The sequence below is a fragment of the Rhodnius prolixus genome, unplaced genomic scaffold (assembly GCF_049639745.1).
Source record: "Rhodnius prolixus isolate KJV_2025 unplaced genomic scaffold, Rpr scaffold_5, whole genome shotgun sequence".
NCBI classification, from domain to species: domain Eukaryota; kingdom Metazoa; phylum Arthropoda; class Insecta; order Hemiptera; family Reduviidae; genus Rhodnius; species Rhodnius prolixus.
Genome location: NW_027411624.1, coordinates 16417578 through 16436659, shown reverse-complemented (window position 1 = coordinate 16436659; position 19082 = coordinate 16417578). Strand labels below are relative to the sequence as shown.

The following is a 19082-nucleotide window of genomic DNA, read 5'->3' as shown; positions in this document are numbered from 1 at the left end:
CCGTTACAAAATATGCGCCTGATCACTTGCTGCCAACTTAACATATATGGTAAAATTTGCAATCGCTAATCCTGTAAAACTGAAAGGTTTATGGATAGGTTTTAAGGAAGTATAGAGGGTGGTCACATAAGGAATCGACGAAGTAAGCTGACAGTTACTGTTGGCTTCTGATGGCTCAAATTACCAATATATTGGTGGAAATAACCAGCTGTATCTTTTTTAAAAAGAATAGTTGCTCTGCAGCCTCTTTCACTACTTTCTTCTTCATGACTGGCTGCGAGTTAAGAGTGTCTCTTTCACTACTTTCTTCTTCGAGGCTTCCCTGAGATAAGGAAATCTTGAGCGCTGCATACAAGTTTATTCTTTACTAGCAATGATAACTGAATGTGACTTGCATTCAGTGTACAGTGATTAGAAATATTGTGCAGTGAGAATATAAAAGAACTTAATGCAGAAACTATGAAGTCTCTCTGCTTCGTATATGATAATATTTTTATTCTATTCCCTCTCAGGAAGTTATAAATGCTTCGTAGAGCAACTAGATTCATTATAGCTGTAATACTTTCAGCGCTACAAGAAAATCGTATTTGTGCTGACCATTCTTTTAGACATCAGCTACATCTTGTAGATTCTGCTACATCTAAAGAGGAGATTATTGATGTCTCCATCCTCTCCGCTCCTGCAATCGCACTTAGGACTATTTAATAACAGAAATTTTGCTCGATTATTCCTCGTGTTTATTCCTCTTGCATTGGTAACAACACCTAACTAAAATAACCACAAACTAGCCACATGATATGTACTAAGGTGTAGCTTACTGACCCCAACATTTATAGCGGCTATCTTACTCGTACCAACATGTGTTTCCATGTAAAGTGGTTTTCTTCATTATTATAACGTGTAGGTAGGTTTGCGTAATTTGGTGGTTGTTATAGCTAGGTGTTTACCTAGTGGGATATACGTTGTCAGCTTAAGTAGCTTGAGTATATGCCAGCCATCGTGGCTTTGGAAGTGTCATAAAAAATTTAGGTATCCAGCCTGAATCTGTTAGCATAATCTGGAATATTCACTGCTTCTTCTCAGATGACAGTTGTTCATTGAAAAATGCATTATTTTGTTAACTGCCATTTTATGAAGTAATAAGAAAAATCTATTAATTTGAATGCATCTGTTATCCACATTCAAAAACTTGTGTTAAGGAAAACCTAGGAATAGATCTTAGGAATGCATCTTTTCGGACAGTCTAGCTGCTCTGAAGATCATTACTTACTTCAGAACTACCTCTTCCCTGGTTTGGGAATGCAGAAAGGCCCTAGAACTACTGGCTCGGCACAATAAAGTTCGGCTGGAATGGGTGCCAGGTCATCTGGGGATTAAGGGGAATGAAATAGCTGATGAACTGGCCAGGAATGGAGCTAACACTCCTTTCATTTCCCCGGAGCCTGTCCTCGGCTCGGTTCTTGCGGCTCTCAGAGATTGGATCTAGTGGAAGCATGTAAAGAACTGGGTGATGTGTCCTGGGGTCAAACTCAGTAAGACTATGATGCCTTGGCTGTGTAAGCACTAAAGAGACTCTGTGCTTGGGTAGAAATCAGATTACTCTGATCACGAGCCTATTCACAGGGGCATGGTAGGTTTAGGAAGCATCCTGTACAAGGTGGGGGTTATTAGCTTGGAACCGTTGTGCAGATTGTGTCAGGAAACAGCCTTTCACGAGCGGTTGCTCTATGAAACCTTCTGGACTTAGATACCAAAGGAGATAGTAGCGCAAAAAGAACTAGTAGGGAAAGTCCTCAACCTCTTTAGTAGGGGAGGTGTCGTCTACTAGATTCTAAAATCCAGGGCGTTACGTTCGGAGCGAATTTCTGTCTTTTAGCTACGCTATTTACGATTCATCTAAATCAATTTTTATAAACAATTATCAAGAAATCTAAAAACTAATATTTCTCCTAAAATTTAGATTAAAAAAATATTAAACGTTTGCAGCTACACAAGCAAAAAGTAATCTGATAAATAATTTTGAATTCAAGTAAGCCTACATTAACTGTATTTAGTAAGCAATCAAATTTTCTAGCTTATATAATTGCCAGATATAAAAAATAATGCATATAGGTTGCTTACAGCTATCAAAATCAACTACTTAGAGGCAATGTGCACTTTAGTTGATGTAGTTAGTGAGCTGGAACAAGTTGGAAGCATTTAATGTCGGCACTAAAAGTGAAGTTTGCATTGCCGCGAGCGTAGAACTTGTGCAAGACATAGAAAGTTAACTGAAGCAAAAACTTATGCTACAGAAAAGCTCATCCAAAACTAAAATATAGAAAGCTAATAAAACGGTATCTTCAAGTCTCTTGGCATCACTAGAAGTCTATTGAAGAGACAGAAATTTCACTAGTGTGGATTCTAAAAAATAAATAAAAATTGCTTAATGCTGAGATAAAGTTTTAAAATGGAAAAACAATTTTAATTTTTTCAAAACCAATTGATGATGTTTACCAACATTCATTTGCTTTATTTTTAACCCATTTTTCTCGTTATTTTCGACATCGAAAGAATTCATATACCTAGAGGGGACAAATGGAATTTAGTTGAATGTTTTTTAGGATTTTAACGAAAAATCCACTTCTCAGGCTATGTTTCTGGCACAATACATATATTTTTTATTTACATGTATATGCTTTTGGGATGATTTAAAATTTTTGTATACATTTTCAACAAATTTGTTGAAGTCTGTAGCGTAGTGATGCATTTTTTTGAAGTATAACTTTTCTCACTATAGATTTGTAAAATAAATAACTGAGATAGCATTGATATTCATACCAGAATATTGTGGATTATATTTCAATTCTATCGCTGATAATTTTAGACCCTGAAGCATCTTTGAAATTAAAAAAAAATTGACTAATATTTTGTAAAATAAAATGTTGCATTTGATGGGTTGTTTTATTTGAATTTATTATAATTAGAAATGTATTCGTATATACATAGTATTTAGAATGGAATTAAAAATAATAAACAATCTTAAGGAACAAATCATGAATAAAACTTGTTTTAATCTACAGGGTGTTCATTTTAAGACGGCTCAAATGCATTTCATGCTTAAACGGTTAATCTGAGCAAAAAATGGTAGAGGAAAAATTTGTTGCCAGCCACCTTTAGTTTCAGAATATGTGACTTGATTTTAGATTCCTGCCCGCATACGCGGCTGACGCGCGTCCAAAAGAGAGGGTTCGCAGTTGACCCCCATTTTCATTTACACAGTTTTAAAGAGTATAAAAAGTTATGAAAGCAACCGGAAACCGCAATTCCATATCTTCAAAATTAAAGATACTAGGCCATTGCAAAATCTGGTATTTATTAATCATATTTCAATTTTTTAACTTGTTATCAAAGAGAAAGAAGAGCACGTGATAGGTCATTTTTATGTATTTTTTCATCCCCTTTCTACTAAAAATATTTTTTTGGTAATTAAACGCCATTCTCCCAAAATTACCAAATAATTATTAAACCTTCTTGTTTGTAACAGATGTAAAATTAATTTTTAGCCATTTTGTGTATGCTTGAGAACATATAAAGCTCTTAACATTTGATTTTTCTTAGAAAAATCACTCGGAAAACGACTTATTTTCCGATATTGAGAAAAATACTAGCTTTACTGCCTTGGCAATATTTTTAGTAGAAAGGGGATGAAAAAATACATAAAAATGACCTATCGCGTGCTCTTCTTTCTCTTTGATAACAAGTTAAAAAATTGAAATATGATTAATAAATACCAGATTTTGCAATGGCCTAGTATCTTTAATTTTGAAGATATGGAATTGCGGTTTCCGGTTGCTTTCATAACTTTTTATACTCTTTAAAACTGTGTACATGAAAATGGGGGTCAACTGCGAACCCTCACTTTTGGTCGCGCGTCAGCCGCGTATGCGGGCAGGAATCTAAAATCAAGTCACATATTCTGAAACTAGATGTGACGGGCAACAAATTTTTCCTCTACCATTTTTTGCTCAGATTAACCGTTTAAGCATGAAATGCATTTGAGCCGTCTTCAAATGAACACCCTGTATATTGCCTAACAGACAAAGCACTACTTATCAAGTCGAAGGCGTTTGTGAAAATGTTCACTTTTCTTATTTAATAATCCCCTTTAAAAAAAAAAGATGGAAACATGCATAATAACAACAACAAAAATATAGTATTTCCTTATATCGTATGTATTCTAAATAATATCTTCTTTATTTCCAGAAATCCCTTCACCGTCGACAACAGAAGCAACCACTGTAACTACACAAGTAACAGTTTATATTCCTCCAAAAGTAACTGGTAAGTTAAATTTTTATAATTTGATCAACCATTCTATGTTTACTGTCACATAAAAAACACACGAACAACTTAATCAAGGGAAGGGATTAGCTATGAGGTTAGCATACTGGACTCCCACGCGGAGGTCCCGGGTTCGAATCCAGCAGCTGACCCTTAGATTTTCTCTTCCTAGGAGCTTCTTACAGCTCACTGTCCGGTGATGGACAGTGTTGTCTGTAACGAGAGAACACTGTCCGGAGGCCGGCAGTGCACTGGAAAAAGCTCCGGGCGCTAATGACCTCAGCTGTTGAGCGCCAAAAAAAAAAAAAAAAAAAAAAAATTAATCAACTGCTTTTGCGCGGGGTAAAGTTATATTTTAAGATTATACTGTTACCGAAAATTGGTTTGAGCCCATTTGTGATTGTTCCAAGTTATTGGCCACCATTTGATTAAACTTTGTCGGGACAATTTTGCCCTAAGTGGTAAAATTTCAAAATTAAACAAATCTTGATTCTCAATTTATTGAAATAAATCTAAAATTACCAAAATCTGTGAAAGCCGTTCTCCTTCAACCAAGTCGGAAGTGAATGGCAGTTTAAATTTATGATATCCTTTATCTTCCATTATCATTATCACTCCATCAAAATACTCGTACATTCTAAAATAATCAATATACGCTCTGTTCAGTGCTATTTACAAGATGTTAACAAAAATATGAATTATTCTTATCTTGGTCGCCTGCCTGACACTTTAGTCGATTTGTTTTCGGGTTGATCGTCTCTCTTAAACTGAATATGAATGTATCTGTGCTTGACATATTTGTCACTTTAGTCCCTTCAAAAGTGTCCAAAAATTAAAAAAAACAATTACGCCGTTTCAAAAATCTATTTACCATTTCTATAAAAAGTAATTAGTATATGAACTATATTCTGCAAAAGAGAATCTATAATTTATGGTAACGATCACTTTAACTTGTAAATGTTTAATAACTAAATGGCTAATGTATGTTTAATCTACATTTTATTTGTTATTGTACATGTTTACATTTTTCAGTAAATGTGTACATAATTCTTTCAATATATATAAGTTCCACGAAATAAACAATCACAAGTTTAATCTAGGAGGGTCGTTTGAAAAGTCCGTGCAAAAATAAAAACTACTTAATTTTTTGGGGTAAACCTTTTTTATTTTTCAACATAGTCTCCTTTTAGGCTTATACACTTCGTCCAACGCTGCTCTAGTTTGTTGATCCCTTCCGAATAATAGGATTTGTCCAAGTCTGAAAAATAGCCATTCGTTTCTGCAATCACCTCCTCGTTTGAATAAAATCTTTTTCCCGCCAGCCATTTCTTCATATTGGGGAACAAATAGTAGTCCGAGGGAGCCAAGTCTGGAGAATAGGGGGGATGTGAAACGAGATGGAACCCTATTTCCATTAATTTTGCGACCACAACTGCTGAGGTGTGAGCTGGTGCGTTGTCGTGATGGAAAAGGACTTTTTTGTGGAGCTCGGTTTTCAAACGGTCCAATAACGATGAATAATATGCACCTGTAATAGTTTTACCCTTTTCCAGATAGTCGATGAGGATTATTCTTTGCGAATCCCAAAAGACAGTCGCCATAATCTTTCCGGCCGAAGGAACGGTCTTCGCCTTTTTTGGCGCAGATTCCCCCTTGGTAACCCATTGTTTAGATTGTTCTTTGGTCTCAGGAGTGTAGTGATGTATCCATGTTTCATCCACAGTGACGAAACGACGCTTAAAGTCCTGCGGATTCTTCTGGAACAGCTACAAACCGTCCTTGCAACACTTCACATGATTTCGTTTTTGGTCAAGCGTGAGCAATCGCGGCACCCATCTTGCGGATAGCTTTGTCATGTCCAAATGATGCAAAATATTATGTACCCGTTCATTCGAGATGCCCACAGCACTAGCAATCTCACGCACCTTCACTCTTCTGTCATCCATCACCATATCATGGATTTTATCAATGATTTCTGGAGTAGTAACCTCAACAGGGCGTCCAGAACGTTCAGCGTCACTTGTGCCCATATGGCCACTCCGAAAATTTTGAAACCACTTATAAACTGTTCTAATCGAAGGTGCAGAGTCACCATAATGTTTATCAAGCTTCTCTTTAGTCTCCTGAGGCGTTTTGCCTTTCATAAAGTAGTGTTTAATCAACACACGAAATTCTTTTTCGTCCATTTTTTGAAAATCACTCGACTTCCTCGATTCAAACGAATGCCAAACACAAAGAAATAGACCGATCTGGCTGAAACTTGGTGTGTGTTCTTCCAAGAGATGCTACTAACTAAACATAACCTCGATACGCGCCAGTGGTGCTATCTCTCTGACTTTGCACGGACTTTTCAAACGACCCTCGTACTTAGGTATGCTACAGTTCATTTAACTAAAGTGCAACCGGGATTCGGCTTAACCGGGATCATGTTGAGTCATCATAAGAACACTTGGATCGGCACCGAAACAAAAGTTAATTTTCAGTGGCGACAGGAAAAATTTTTTGTCTTCCGATGTAACATAATTGTAGGCGTGGCAGCAATTCTTTTAGACCTGATTTTCTTGAAGGGTCATTATGTATGGATGTAAAAACCCAAAATATGGTGCAATTAGTATTGAATTTCTTGGGATTTACCACGGCCTTACAAAAGATCTTACAAAAGACCATTGGATTTACGTGTCGTAAATGGTTGATTTTCAACTTCACGGTTATATATGTAATATTTTTATGGAAAATTACCGGCCTTATTTTAATCTTCCCAGAGAGCAACCTAATCTCAAGCTAGTCTTCAGTGCTAATCAGTTCGTCCTACAGAAAACATCTTTCGTTTGCCCTTTCGGTCGAATTTTTATTTCACTTACGCAATGGAATCCGTTAAGAAAACTGGAGCTAAAGGTAAACGTATTTGTTTATCTATCGAAGATAAAATCCACATCATCGAAATTTCCAAAAAAAAGGATCAAGTGTAAAAAATATTGCCCTCCAATATGGTATTGGAGAGCAAACTGTTCGAGACATTTTAAAAAGTGATGAGAAAATTCTCCACTTTGTTTCCGCGTCCAGTTCTCCGAAAGCTTTCAAGAAGAAGAAGAAAAAGTCGATGAAAACTTCAACTTGAAAGGATCTTGATGTAAAAAGTAAAAAAAAAAAGATTGCCGTCTAAGATAGGAGTTGATCTCTGGGACGAAACAGAAATGTATTACAGTCGAACCTCGCTTAACGAGCATAATTCGTTCCAGAACCTTACTCGTTAAGCGAAATACTCGTTAAGCGAAACAATTTTTTTCATTTAAATTAAAATAAAAGGGGATAATTGGTTCCATGCAAAAAAAATATTGATAAAATTTTTTTTTATAACATTTATTTCGAAAAAATTATATACATATGTACATATGTTGTAATATAATATAAATTACATATATTAATTGAGATAAATATGTACATTCATAATTAATCCTTTTTAATTATAAACCCTATTCAACAAAAATGTCACGTGTCACCCAAGCCTTGTTATTGGCTTTCCACATTACATTTAGTTTGTTCTTGTGGATGTTGCATTTCTTAAAGGCTCGTGGAGTTTCCGAATGATACACCAGCAATGGTTTAATTTTCAAGTCACCGCTTGCATTAGCACAAAACAGCAACGTGAGGCGATCTTTCATGGGCTTGTGGCCGGGTAATGCTTTTTCTTCTTCTGTTATGTAGGTTCGCTTGGGCATTTTCTTCCAAAAGAGACCTGTCTCGTCACAGTTAAAAATTTGTTGTGGCAAGTAACCCTCGGAAATCAAAAGTTTTTTGAAGTCGCTGACGTAGTTCTCAGCTGCCTTCTTATCGGAACTTGCTGCTTCACCGTGCCTCATAACGCTGTGAATGCCGGTTCTTTTTTTTGAATTTTTCAAACCACCCACGGCTTGCTTTAAATTCTTTTTCGTCTGTTGACGATCCTGGAGTTTTCGTACGGAGATCAGTGAAAATTTTCACTTTGATCGTTCAACCCCTAGAACAATCTGCCCAGGTCAACTTCGTTACAATATTTAAACACAAATGTCACTATATGGACTTTCCCTATACACCACTCATTCGGTGAAGTTCGGTTTCGATTGTATCAGTGCATTAGATACGTGGAGAATATGAAACGCATATGCGTAAACAGGAATGACTAATCGAAGAATGCGCAGTTTTCGATGAGTCAGCGAAAACTGCGCAGTCAGCGAAATGTCATTAGAAAACTATCGTTATGCGAAACATCGCTCGCTATAAGAATCAATTTGTTTTACTCGTTATGCGAATTACTCGTTAAGCGAGGTGCTCGTTATGCGAGGTTCCACTGTACTATGTAATACTGTGTATTCGGTGTAACCATAATTACATATTGTTTGTAATGCACACCTGATTCTTGAATCTTTTAAAAGTTTGATCAAGTTAATGTAGTTATCTTATTGTTTACCAAACTATATTTTTATTTTTTACTGAATTATTCCTAATTGTATCTACTTTGCTTAAAATTCATTGTATGCAATTATATAATTTTCAGTATCTAGAAAACTAGAATGGTGCTGAAGATTGCAACTTCTGTATATTAATATTATTTTTTTGTTAAACTACTTTCAGTAAAATGAATAATTTTTTTACAGTAGCAATGCCAGAAATGAAACCAGAAAAAAAACGTCCTAAAGAGAGAAAGAAAATAATAGACGTTTACAATGAGATACCCCCAATACCCGAAATCAGAACTGGTGAAGCGTCTAAGCCAGGTATTTGTTTATTTTTTATGTTATTTTATCAACGAGTGGCTTTGGAAACTTTGAACGCCATCATTCAGAAAGCTGTGAAATCAGAGTAGGTTCTTGTTTGACAGAACTGTAGTGTTCGTTTTAATCATCTTTCTCTACTTGTTGCTGTTCTCACCGCAACTAATAGTGCACCTTGATTGCCGAACTAAGTTTGACATATTAGATAATTAATTGAGAATGTGACATATTTATATGGAAAGAAAGTTTTAACTAAGAATTGAAGTTAATGTTCTTCAACTCCTTTTCCCCAAAAGGTGGAGTTGTGACCAATATGGAGACAAAAAAAAAATTATTTGGAAGTTAAGTTTAGGACAAATAATTGGAACTTCTTAATTAGTTGATAAAAGTATTGAAGTGGTATTCCTTGTCTAGAAGGTTGATTTTGGCAGTTACTTTATTTAATTGACTTCATCAAATATTATCTGCTTATTTAATTTATAGTATTTATGAAAAGTTATTAATAATTTAACTAATTTTATAAATTAATTAGTTTTAATTAAAGCGAAAATGATCTTGATTATAACTAGAATTTGAATTTAAGTATGAACGCATCCTTCCTAGCACTTATTACCTCATACTCAGCTCTTACCTCTCTGACAGATTCTTTCAAGTTCTTCAAGGCACTACTCACTCTTCCATCTATCCCGTCCTTGCTGGTGTGCCACAGGGAAGTGTCTTAGCTCCTCTTCTTTACACAATCTACACTGCCGACTTACCTTCTAACCTTAATACCTCTATTTACACCTTCGCTGACGACACTGCCATTCTCTCCACACACTCTGACCCTATCCTCGCAGTACGCTCACTACAGTCCCAACTTCACTCAATAGAACCTTGGTTAGAAAACTGGCGTATAAAAATTAACCCAACTAAATCTAAATACATAGTCTTCACACTCAAACGTCAAACTCCGCCACCTGTCTTCTTACATCACACACCTATCCCACCAGCCGACCATGTGCGGTACCTTGGAATGTACCTAGACAAGAGACTTACCTGGAACCCCCATACGAGACTTAAACGTACCGAACTAAACAAACGATACAAACTTCTAGCCAGGCTACTCGACAAACGCTCAAAACTCTCACTACAGAACAAACGACGACTCTATACAGCCCTTCTCACACCAATATGGACTTACGGACTCGAACTTTACGGTACAGCTAAAAAATCCAACCTCAATAGACTACAAACACTGCAATCCAAAATACTCCGCCGCATACTAGACGCTCCATTCTATGTAAGCAACCACACTATACATACAGATCTCCAAATTCCACTTATCTCCGAACCTGCCAAAATCCGATACAAAAATTTTCACCATAAACTCTCACTGCATCCCAACCCTTTAGCTGCAAACCTGTCTACAACTACGCTACCCTCCAATCCTCGAAGACGGCTGAGGCGCCGTTGGCCCCGTGACCAACTGGGTGACTAACGGCGGCCATCAATGGATGACCGTCATTCACGTTTCCACGCTATTCTCATACATTCATCGCATTTACCTATTGTACCTGTAGGTACAGGTGTAAATTTCATAAAAAAGGATAATAATAAAAAAAAAAAAAGTATGAATTATTAAATTCATTAATACAAAACATTTGAACCAAAAACCCTTATGCTGTTGAATTATAATGATATTAGTATTCGTTCTAGGAAATTTGCTGAATTATATTCAGTACTTTTTTGTTTTAGCTCCTGACACAAATATGAGCATCGAAGGACCTTATTATAAAGTTAAAACTCAAATTCAAATTAAAAGTTACAATTTTCTTGGATTTACTTTAGAATTATTCGGCCATACTTAAAGGCACTGGTCGAGTTGAGCTAAGGTCCAGATTGTTTGCGATTCTGATTTCTATTTTTGAAACAATTACTACCAAATTGCCTAGCATGTTTTCTTTTGGTAACCATGGATTTTAAAGTCCTAGCCAAAAAGTGGCTTGATTGGGTGTCTCATATTTTCAGCCATTAGCACATTTTTTAAAAATAAATCATTTAATCAGTTTGTAGTAGTAAATGGTTATAAAATCTAAAAATCATGATATTGCTTATTCCAAAAAATTATAGAGACATCATTCGTTATAACTAAGGAACGGATTTTTATGTATTTAAAAATGCCAAATATTTAATTAAAATATGCATTTATTTTCGTCAATTATGTGGAAAATATGTGATTTTCTTAAAATATTTTCTGGAATATTTAAGTAAAATGGACATTTTTTTTATGAAAATGGATTTTTTTTTGGGGGGGGGCAAGTTATAATTATTTATACAAGAAAAGAACATTTTTACAATTATAAATAAGTTTGTGGAAAGGGATATCTGCTCTAACCAAAGCCCGACACAGATCTGTACTCAGAGTAGACTTACTTGATGATGGAGATGTAAGGAAGGCTTGATAGGACGTCCTCTCTTTCTTTCTGTTTTTATTCTCTATGTGCGATCCGGTGGCAACATGTTGGGTGACTTGGGAACGTTGAGAGCAAGAAACGCGCTTGTCACAAGCTGTACAGTACAAAATGTCTCCATCACTTCGAAAAAGTTCTGCTGGAAACTCGCGAAGATATTTAGCAACCAGTTGTTTGTTTGAGGCCGATGTTCGTGGCATTTCACCCAAAAAAAGAATACACTAAGTGACCGAACGAAAGGAATTGGACACTTCAACGATTGAGCTGAAAGAACAGACAACGTCAGACAACTTCAAAGAACTACCAAGTGCCCGTCACTGTTTAGCAGCATTCTGTGTAAATTACAATAACCATTGTAACCACTGTGATTCACAGCCCTACAGTCTGTGGTTCACAGTTCTTGTCAACCACCTCCCAATTATGAAAATATGCCCAAAATGAAAAATATGAAAAAATATGTACATATTTTGATTAAACATGTAGAAATATTTATTTATTTTAATCAAATATGTATAAATATGCGATAACATCCAAATATGTGGAAATATGTGAAATGAAAGTAGACTCAAACGGCTTAAAAAGTGTCAGTATGAATACTTCTAGTTGAAAAACGTCTGTAAATTGCCTAGAAAAAAATATGTAAATACATACGAATCCGTTCCCTAGTTATAATACAATATAACTGGTTAGGGATTACTTCTTTTGATATTCTGTCAGATAAAAGTTAGACCTTACCTCTTTTAAAATAACAAAAACTTCGAATAGAGCGACTTCTAAAATTTTTATTAAGTTTTAGTGGAAATCTACAATCCATCTATTTCAATTAAATCATAATTTTACCTAATACCTTTTAATCATAAGATTAATTCAACTTTTTGATTGTGATTGTTTTTAAATTATTCAACCCCCTTTAATTGAATTTAAAAATCTAACGTTTTCTAAAAATAGAATAAATTTTCATGCTGTACGTTCTAAAATAATTATTTGAGTTATGTTTTTAATTAAGAAAAATACACTAGTTGACTTTATCGATTCTCTTAACAAATAAAATTATTTATTCCAGGATTTTATTTGATTTACAAACACATTGTTTACTTGAACTAACTTTAGTTATACTACAATGGAAGTAGATTTTACTTAAAAATGCTTTCATAGATTGTAATTTACATTAACACATTTAATTTTTATTATAATGAGGACAAATATTTATCAAATTAGAACGAGGATTTGTAAAAGATAATATCCATTTTGTTTGCTTTCATTAACGAGTTGTTTAATTTTTTGTTTTATGAAAGAATTCATTATCTATAATCTTAAATGTACAAATTATTATCAAATCTTTTTGTATTTATTATTCATTGTATTGTAATTTTATTTTCTGCTCGGAATGTAAACGTAATTTCATTTCATTTACAACAGAAAGTATTTTTGGAATAAGTACTTGTTTCGAAAGCAAGTTTAAAATGTTTTTTTTAAAACTTTCTTCCAACTTCTTTGTCCACTGTCAGTCTCTGCAAGTGTTCTCTCGTTTCACAAAAATGCTAATCTATTGGCAATGTGTTCTAGTGCACACGTACAAAAAGTCCTTCTTTTTTATTTATTTTCTTTGCATCAGCTTTTAGGCTATTGTCGCCCATTGCATTACTAATAAATTCAATTTGTAATTTTGTAAAACTATCTGGGGTACGGACATGCTGATTGTTGAAGAGTGTTTGTTAGCAGTACGTAATTTAAAGTCGATCTCTGTGAGGGAAATTTCCATCAATACGTGCTTTGATAAAGCATAATAACTTTAGATATCACGCGTACAAGTTAGGGCTAGATCTTTCTTTATCCAGTTTAGCCAATCCTAAATGAACAGCCCGTTAACAGAAATGAACCACAGCATTACCTCCTCTTGTTTATAGATCGTACTTACATTCATTCCAACAGTAAAAGGCCGTTCTTGGTTGCTTTTTCTTATTCTCCTTTAAGAACACGGAGCTATGCTGTCCCCTTAGGGTACGTTCACAACGGAGCTGTGAGCATAGATGATAGCGGAGATGATAGGAGTGATGCATCAGCGCTTATAGAATAACCTAGTACATTCTTAGGGTACGTTCACAACGGAGCTGTGAGCATAGATGATAGCGGAGATGATAGTAGTGATGTATCAGCGCTTATAGAATAACCTAGTACATTCTTATGTGAGCGTGCACAACGAAGCTGCGACTAGTGACTCTATACGCGCTGCTATAAACGAGCATAGATGATAGAATTGAATTTTTCATTTTTCTGTTAGCTGAACTCCAGTATCGGAGCTTCAAAATGGACGTAGAAAAATTATTTAGTGCTGTCTTTACTCATTATTTTTGGTTATTTACTTTTAAACAATATTTTGTTTTTTAAATCGTGCTTACATTTATTTTCATGTGTATTTATTTGTTTTTTTTTTCAATAAAATCATTACTTACCTAAGAGTAATCACTAGTTTTTCTTCTATGGCTATAGGATTTCCATGACAATTTTTCCAAAGTTTTCTTAATTTTGACCCTATTTTTTCTAAAATATAGTCGAATGTGGGTGGACCCATCCTCACATATCCAAAAAAACGATCCGGATAATTCCTAAGTTCCTTATATAAATAGTGAAATTCGCCCAAAGTACTTCGTTTTTTATTTATGGGATGTACATGATATTTTCTAAAGCGTTTTTTCTTTAAAATATACCTTTTTGTTGCTGCTGAACATAAAAACTCTTCTTCACTTCTCGGACATGTTGCATGTATCACAGCTCTGTTGTGCACACTAATCAGCGATTAAATTTTACTCATCTCTGCTATCAACTATACTCACAGCTCCGTTGTAAACCACTCCCTTAGAGTGGTAGTGAGTAAAGTTACTTTAAGGGAAACATTGAAGAATAAGACCAAGAAAGAATGAAGAGTTTTTCGTCATTCGAAGTACAAAACTCGCTGGGCACTTCCTCCCAGATTTACATTCATATTTGATGGTTTTATTTATTTTAATCCGCCATTTGTGTAAATTTAAGAAGTTTTGGATTATTTTTGTTTACTGTTCTTATTTTGGTTACTATAGTTACTAAATAATTGTAACCATTAACTAGCTGGCCTAGGAGAATATCCAGTTTCATGTTATTAAAACTCCTCTGAAAACATTGGATTCATCTTTATCGTGTTCTTTGTTGGACAATGCCTTTCTGTACAGGAACATTCTATAAAATTTCAATTCATCAGAGAAAGCTGACTAAATTTGTTCACTTTTTAGGCAAAAAGTATTTTTGAAAAACGACTTTTAAAAATCCCATCAGGCGTCTTTGAAGAGAGATCACTATTTTAATTCTTCTTACTTCACTAACTTGTCTGGAATTCATGAACGAATATTACTATTGATGAATAGCAAAAAGATTTATAAAGTTTGACTCTTTTAACTATTTGCGGCTAGTTGGGTTTAAAAACTGTCCCACCTTTTGCTTAGCTTTTGCTGCATGGTGGGATATATTTTAATCCACCTCGAAAAGTTGAAGTTATTCATACATACAGCTTAATATGTTATTTAAAGTTTTTCATTCAGTTGGCAGTGCTATGCACCGATGGTAAATGCGTAAATAAGTGAAAAAAATTTTATATTTATTATAAACTTGACCGATAGTAAAAGTGGTGGCACCGCATACTGTTCGTATTATTTGGATGCAGCTGTTGTTAATTCATATATTGTTTATAAAAAATTGGGTCAAAACATGGAACTTAAACATTTCAAGGAAGAGAGCGCTGAAGGACAGCGCTGTACTGTCTGCAAAGTTCCGCTTTGTTTTGGTAAAAGGTTGTGTTTGAATGAACATCATATAAAGCATTAGTTGCATAGTGGTATTATACAATACCAGTGTCCCACACTAAAAAAGGACTATTGAAATGTTATTAATTTTTTCTTTTCTTTTTTTCGTATTTCGAGAGTGATGATTATTTGAGAGGGATGATTACATATGGAAAATAATGGAAATGAATGTTTATTTCCATTTTTTTTATAATAAAAGAAATTCTGTGCAACTAGGGCTTTTATTTTCTTTAAAATCGTGTGCCTCGAAGAGATACCTAATACCAAAAAATTACGATTACTCTGTACACCTCTTATCACTTCGACATATTCCGGAGTAACCCTTCGGATCGCCAGTATTATGAAGCAATAATTACAAATGGAATGAAACTACTGCGCAAGTGCATGAGGCTGCTAAAAGTGCCAGCCTTTTGTATAATTTTCTTCTTTTTTTTTAACGTTCAGTCGTTATTTGTAGAACTTGTAAATTGAATAGTTATTTATTTAACAAGTGTGGAAAGTAGTACTTTTCCTCACGCGAGGCAGGGTTTGCACGCACGAGCGAGCGAAGCGAGGCGAGTGCAAGTGCAAATTGCCGAGTGTGAGGAAAATACTTGACACTCGAGTTAAATATTATATTTTTTCTTCAACCATTAGATTTATTAACTAAAATAATTAAAAATTTCATTTTTACAGTCTACAAAAAGTCATTTATTTATTATAAACATTTATTGTTATATTACAATTATTTACATTACTTACGTATTTACATTACTTATTACATTTTCTGCTGTTTCTTTTATTGATGGAGGAGTGTTTTCTAAACAGGCATCACTAGAATCCATTTTAAATTTCTATAAGGTAACACTATAACCTTTTTAACTGTTATAATTAAAAATATCTAATTATTTATTAAAGTATTATTTTTATTTCTATATTCCTTTCAATTTTTATTTTATTTTTTAATATTCGTTTTTTAATTATTTAAATAAAATAAATTTAAATAAGCTTATTAGAGTTTTACAGAAAATATTTATGTTAATAACAAAACTTCCTATATCAAGGAAGCACAATAAAGTTTTTCCACTCACTAGTGAGGAAAGTGACACTAATGGGAATTTTTCCCCACTAGTGTGGGAAGTTGGGCATTACACAGCTGATTTTAATTGAGTAATGAGAACTTCCCTACATGGTTGCAGAAAAATGAATTTTTTTGTTCAAAGTTGCAGGTTTTTTTGTTCTTTTTATCTCGAAATAGATAGGCTCAGCCTCGAAGCCTAAAAGTAACGTCACTGATTATTACTTTCTACAACACAGATATAACCGTTTTGAATTTCAACTGGCACTAAATTGGTTGTGTGGTTCTACTAATTATCTAGCTTCTGGTTAGATAGGTTTGCTGTTGCAGCAGTGTACATCCAGCATTCAAATCAATTAAGTTGACTGAATAGCAAATTAATATGATGCGGCCTTTTAATTAGTGGAACATCATACTAATTAGGCGCTGGCTCTAATTGTGATTGTGATTTCAAACTTACTTACAATTGAATTGAAATTTCAAATCTCGCTAAGAAAAAAAAAAAAAAATGACATCTAAGGAAAAATATTTTCTTGGTTTTTAAAATAGAAATAAATTTTCATGAAATGTTTTCGTGAATATTAATGTATTTTCTTCGGTTTTCTGCTGCAAAAACAAGTATTAATATGGTATAAGTTGTTATGGGGAACTAAATGTTCATTTTGTAGATAAGAGAGATCTACCCAGTTCGGATCTAACTTGCTTTTTATCCATCTTAGACGTATTTAGGAAACCAAAGTAGAGTAGAAGAAGGTTTCTATATTGACGTATCATCAAAGCCAAAAAATCTTCTGATTAACGTTAAATCATTTAGCTTTAACAGCAGTAATGATAAAAAGACATCATCATCCAACTTCAAGTTTGCTTCCGTCAAAATAACTACGTGCGTATCTTTTCCTTTTTAAGTCAAACTATGTAGCTACACTTGCCAGACTATGGCAAGATCAAGTCTCTTAAATGGACAATCTTCCATCAACTGCAGGCATAACCAGGAATACTAATCATCAACTTCTGAACAATACCATTGCAGCTTCCATGATTTTGGATAATCCCTTTGACAGGATGAGATCTTAACAAGCCTCGTATTATGCCGAACTAGTGCTGTAATAACAACACTATTACAATTCTACAAAAATACAAGTTTTCGTGGCAGGCTGTAACATTAATAACAAACCCAATCATTCACCCGTCTATACCGTTCTCTGTCAATACCATTAACTACATGTGTACAGTAGCAATGAATCTTATGACAAAGAAATTCTTTATTTTAATGCCCATTATTGATGTCAAGAAGTGCCTGTAATTCATGTAAAATTGTAAATCCGTAACTAAAAGCCCCTCTAAATGAGATTAAAGTTACAAAAACTAAACAGTCAATAAAGAAGAACGAAAGCTATGACATATGTTACTAATTTAGTCAACAGTGACTAGTCAAGTGACCAACAGTGTGTTAATGCGGCGGCTGGCTTTGCAAGGACCGTGAGGTTATACTATTGTAACTATTTTTTGTTTTAAATATTTTATTGAATTGTTGCAACAAGCTAATGTGATCTAATGTAGTGTCGTGAATGAAGATTGGAGAAGGCACCCAGTGGCGACACTCCATTAACGTAAACAGATCACTATACTGCTCTCATGAGGAGAGTAGGTCGCGGGGCCATCTTCTCTTCAATCTCCTTGGAGGATTACCTCGTAATGTGGAAGAAGATAGGTGTTCAATTAAAGGATTAGGATGGGCTGCTGTAAAGGAATGAAATTTTAAGAAACGAGTTTTAGTAAAGTAGTTAATGAAAGGGATTTTGAGGTCATTATGAATGGTGAGGTTAGAAATATAGAACGGAGCGTTAAGTAGTTTTCGTAGTATTTTTTGATTGTAAAGTCTGGATGCGTAAAGAATTGGAACGCTTAGTCGATCCCCATATTTCAGTGCCATATGACCAAATGGGTCGCAGTAACAACAGACTCTTTTGTTTTGTAGGTTGAGCTATTTTAACTTATAATTAATTTTAATGCAATGCCGTTATAATTTTATTACTTTTTTTTATTTTTTGCCACGGCACACTTCTATCGTAGCCGTGGCACAGTTGTGTACCGCAACGCATACTCGAAGGTTGGGAAGCACAGAATAATGTGGCTTTAGAGAATAGGTTTTTTGAAAATTTTTCTAGGAAAATGGCTACAATATAATATCCATTAAAGGTGGCGTGCTAAGTACTTGAAAATTATCATTTTCCTTTGAAAGATCCAGAGAAAATGAATCTAGGAGAGCTTTCCAAAGGCGATAGATGTAAGTTGAAAATATATTTCCAAATGTCGGTGACGCTGAAAGCTAAAATTAACTTTTATTATCGTTTTTACGAAATCAAAGTTTATAGTATTTACTCTCAGACGGAAAATCCTACCTCCCATCATCTTGAACCAAACCCCTATACCAACTGTGGACAAAGTAGGCTACCTTGGACTGCACCTAGACAAACGGTTGACATGGAATCCCCATACTAGACTGAAAAGACAAGAAACTAACCAACGCTACAAACTTCTCGCTAGACTACTTGACAAACGTTCGAAACTAAACCTACATAACAAACTGCGTTATTTACTGCGACCTATTTCGTCATAGGGCATCGAAGTATGGGGGATCGACTAAAACGTTCCAACGCACGAC

The 19082-nt window shown here is 34.5% G+C and overlaps 1 protein-coding gene across 3 annotated transcripts in view; it reads left to right on the top strand.

The window, feature by feature from the left end:
* LOC141458884 (neurotrimin-like) overlaps positions 1 to 19082 on the top strand; it is a 708924-nt gene that overhangs the window by 675878 nt on the left and 13964 nt on the right. For all 3 annotated transcript variants that reach the window (XM_074137436.1, XM_074137438.1, XM_074137437.1), the window contains exons 8-9: positions 4246 to 4323; positions 8958 to 9077. In XM_074137436.1, the coding sequence (XP_073993537.1) occupies positions 4246 to 4323; positions 8958 to 9077 (198 nt within the window). The remainder of the gene's footprint in view (positions 1 to 4245; positions 4324 to 8957; positions 9078 to 19082) is intronic.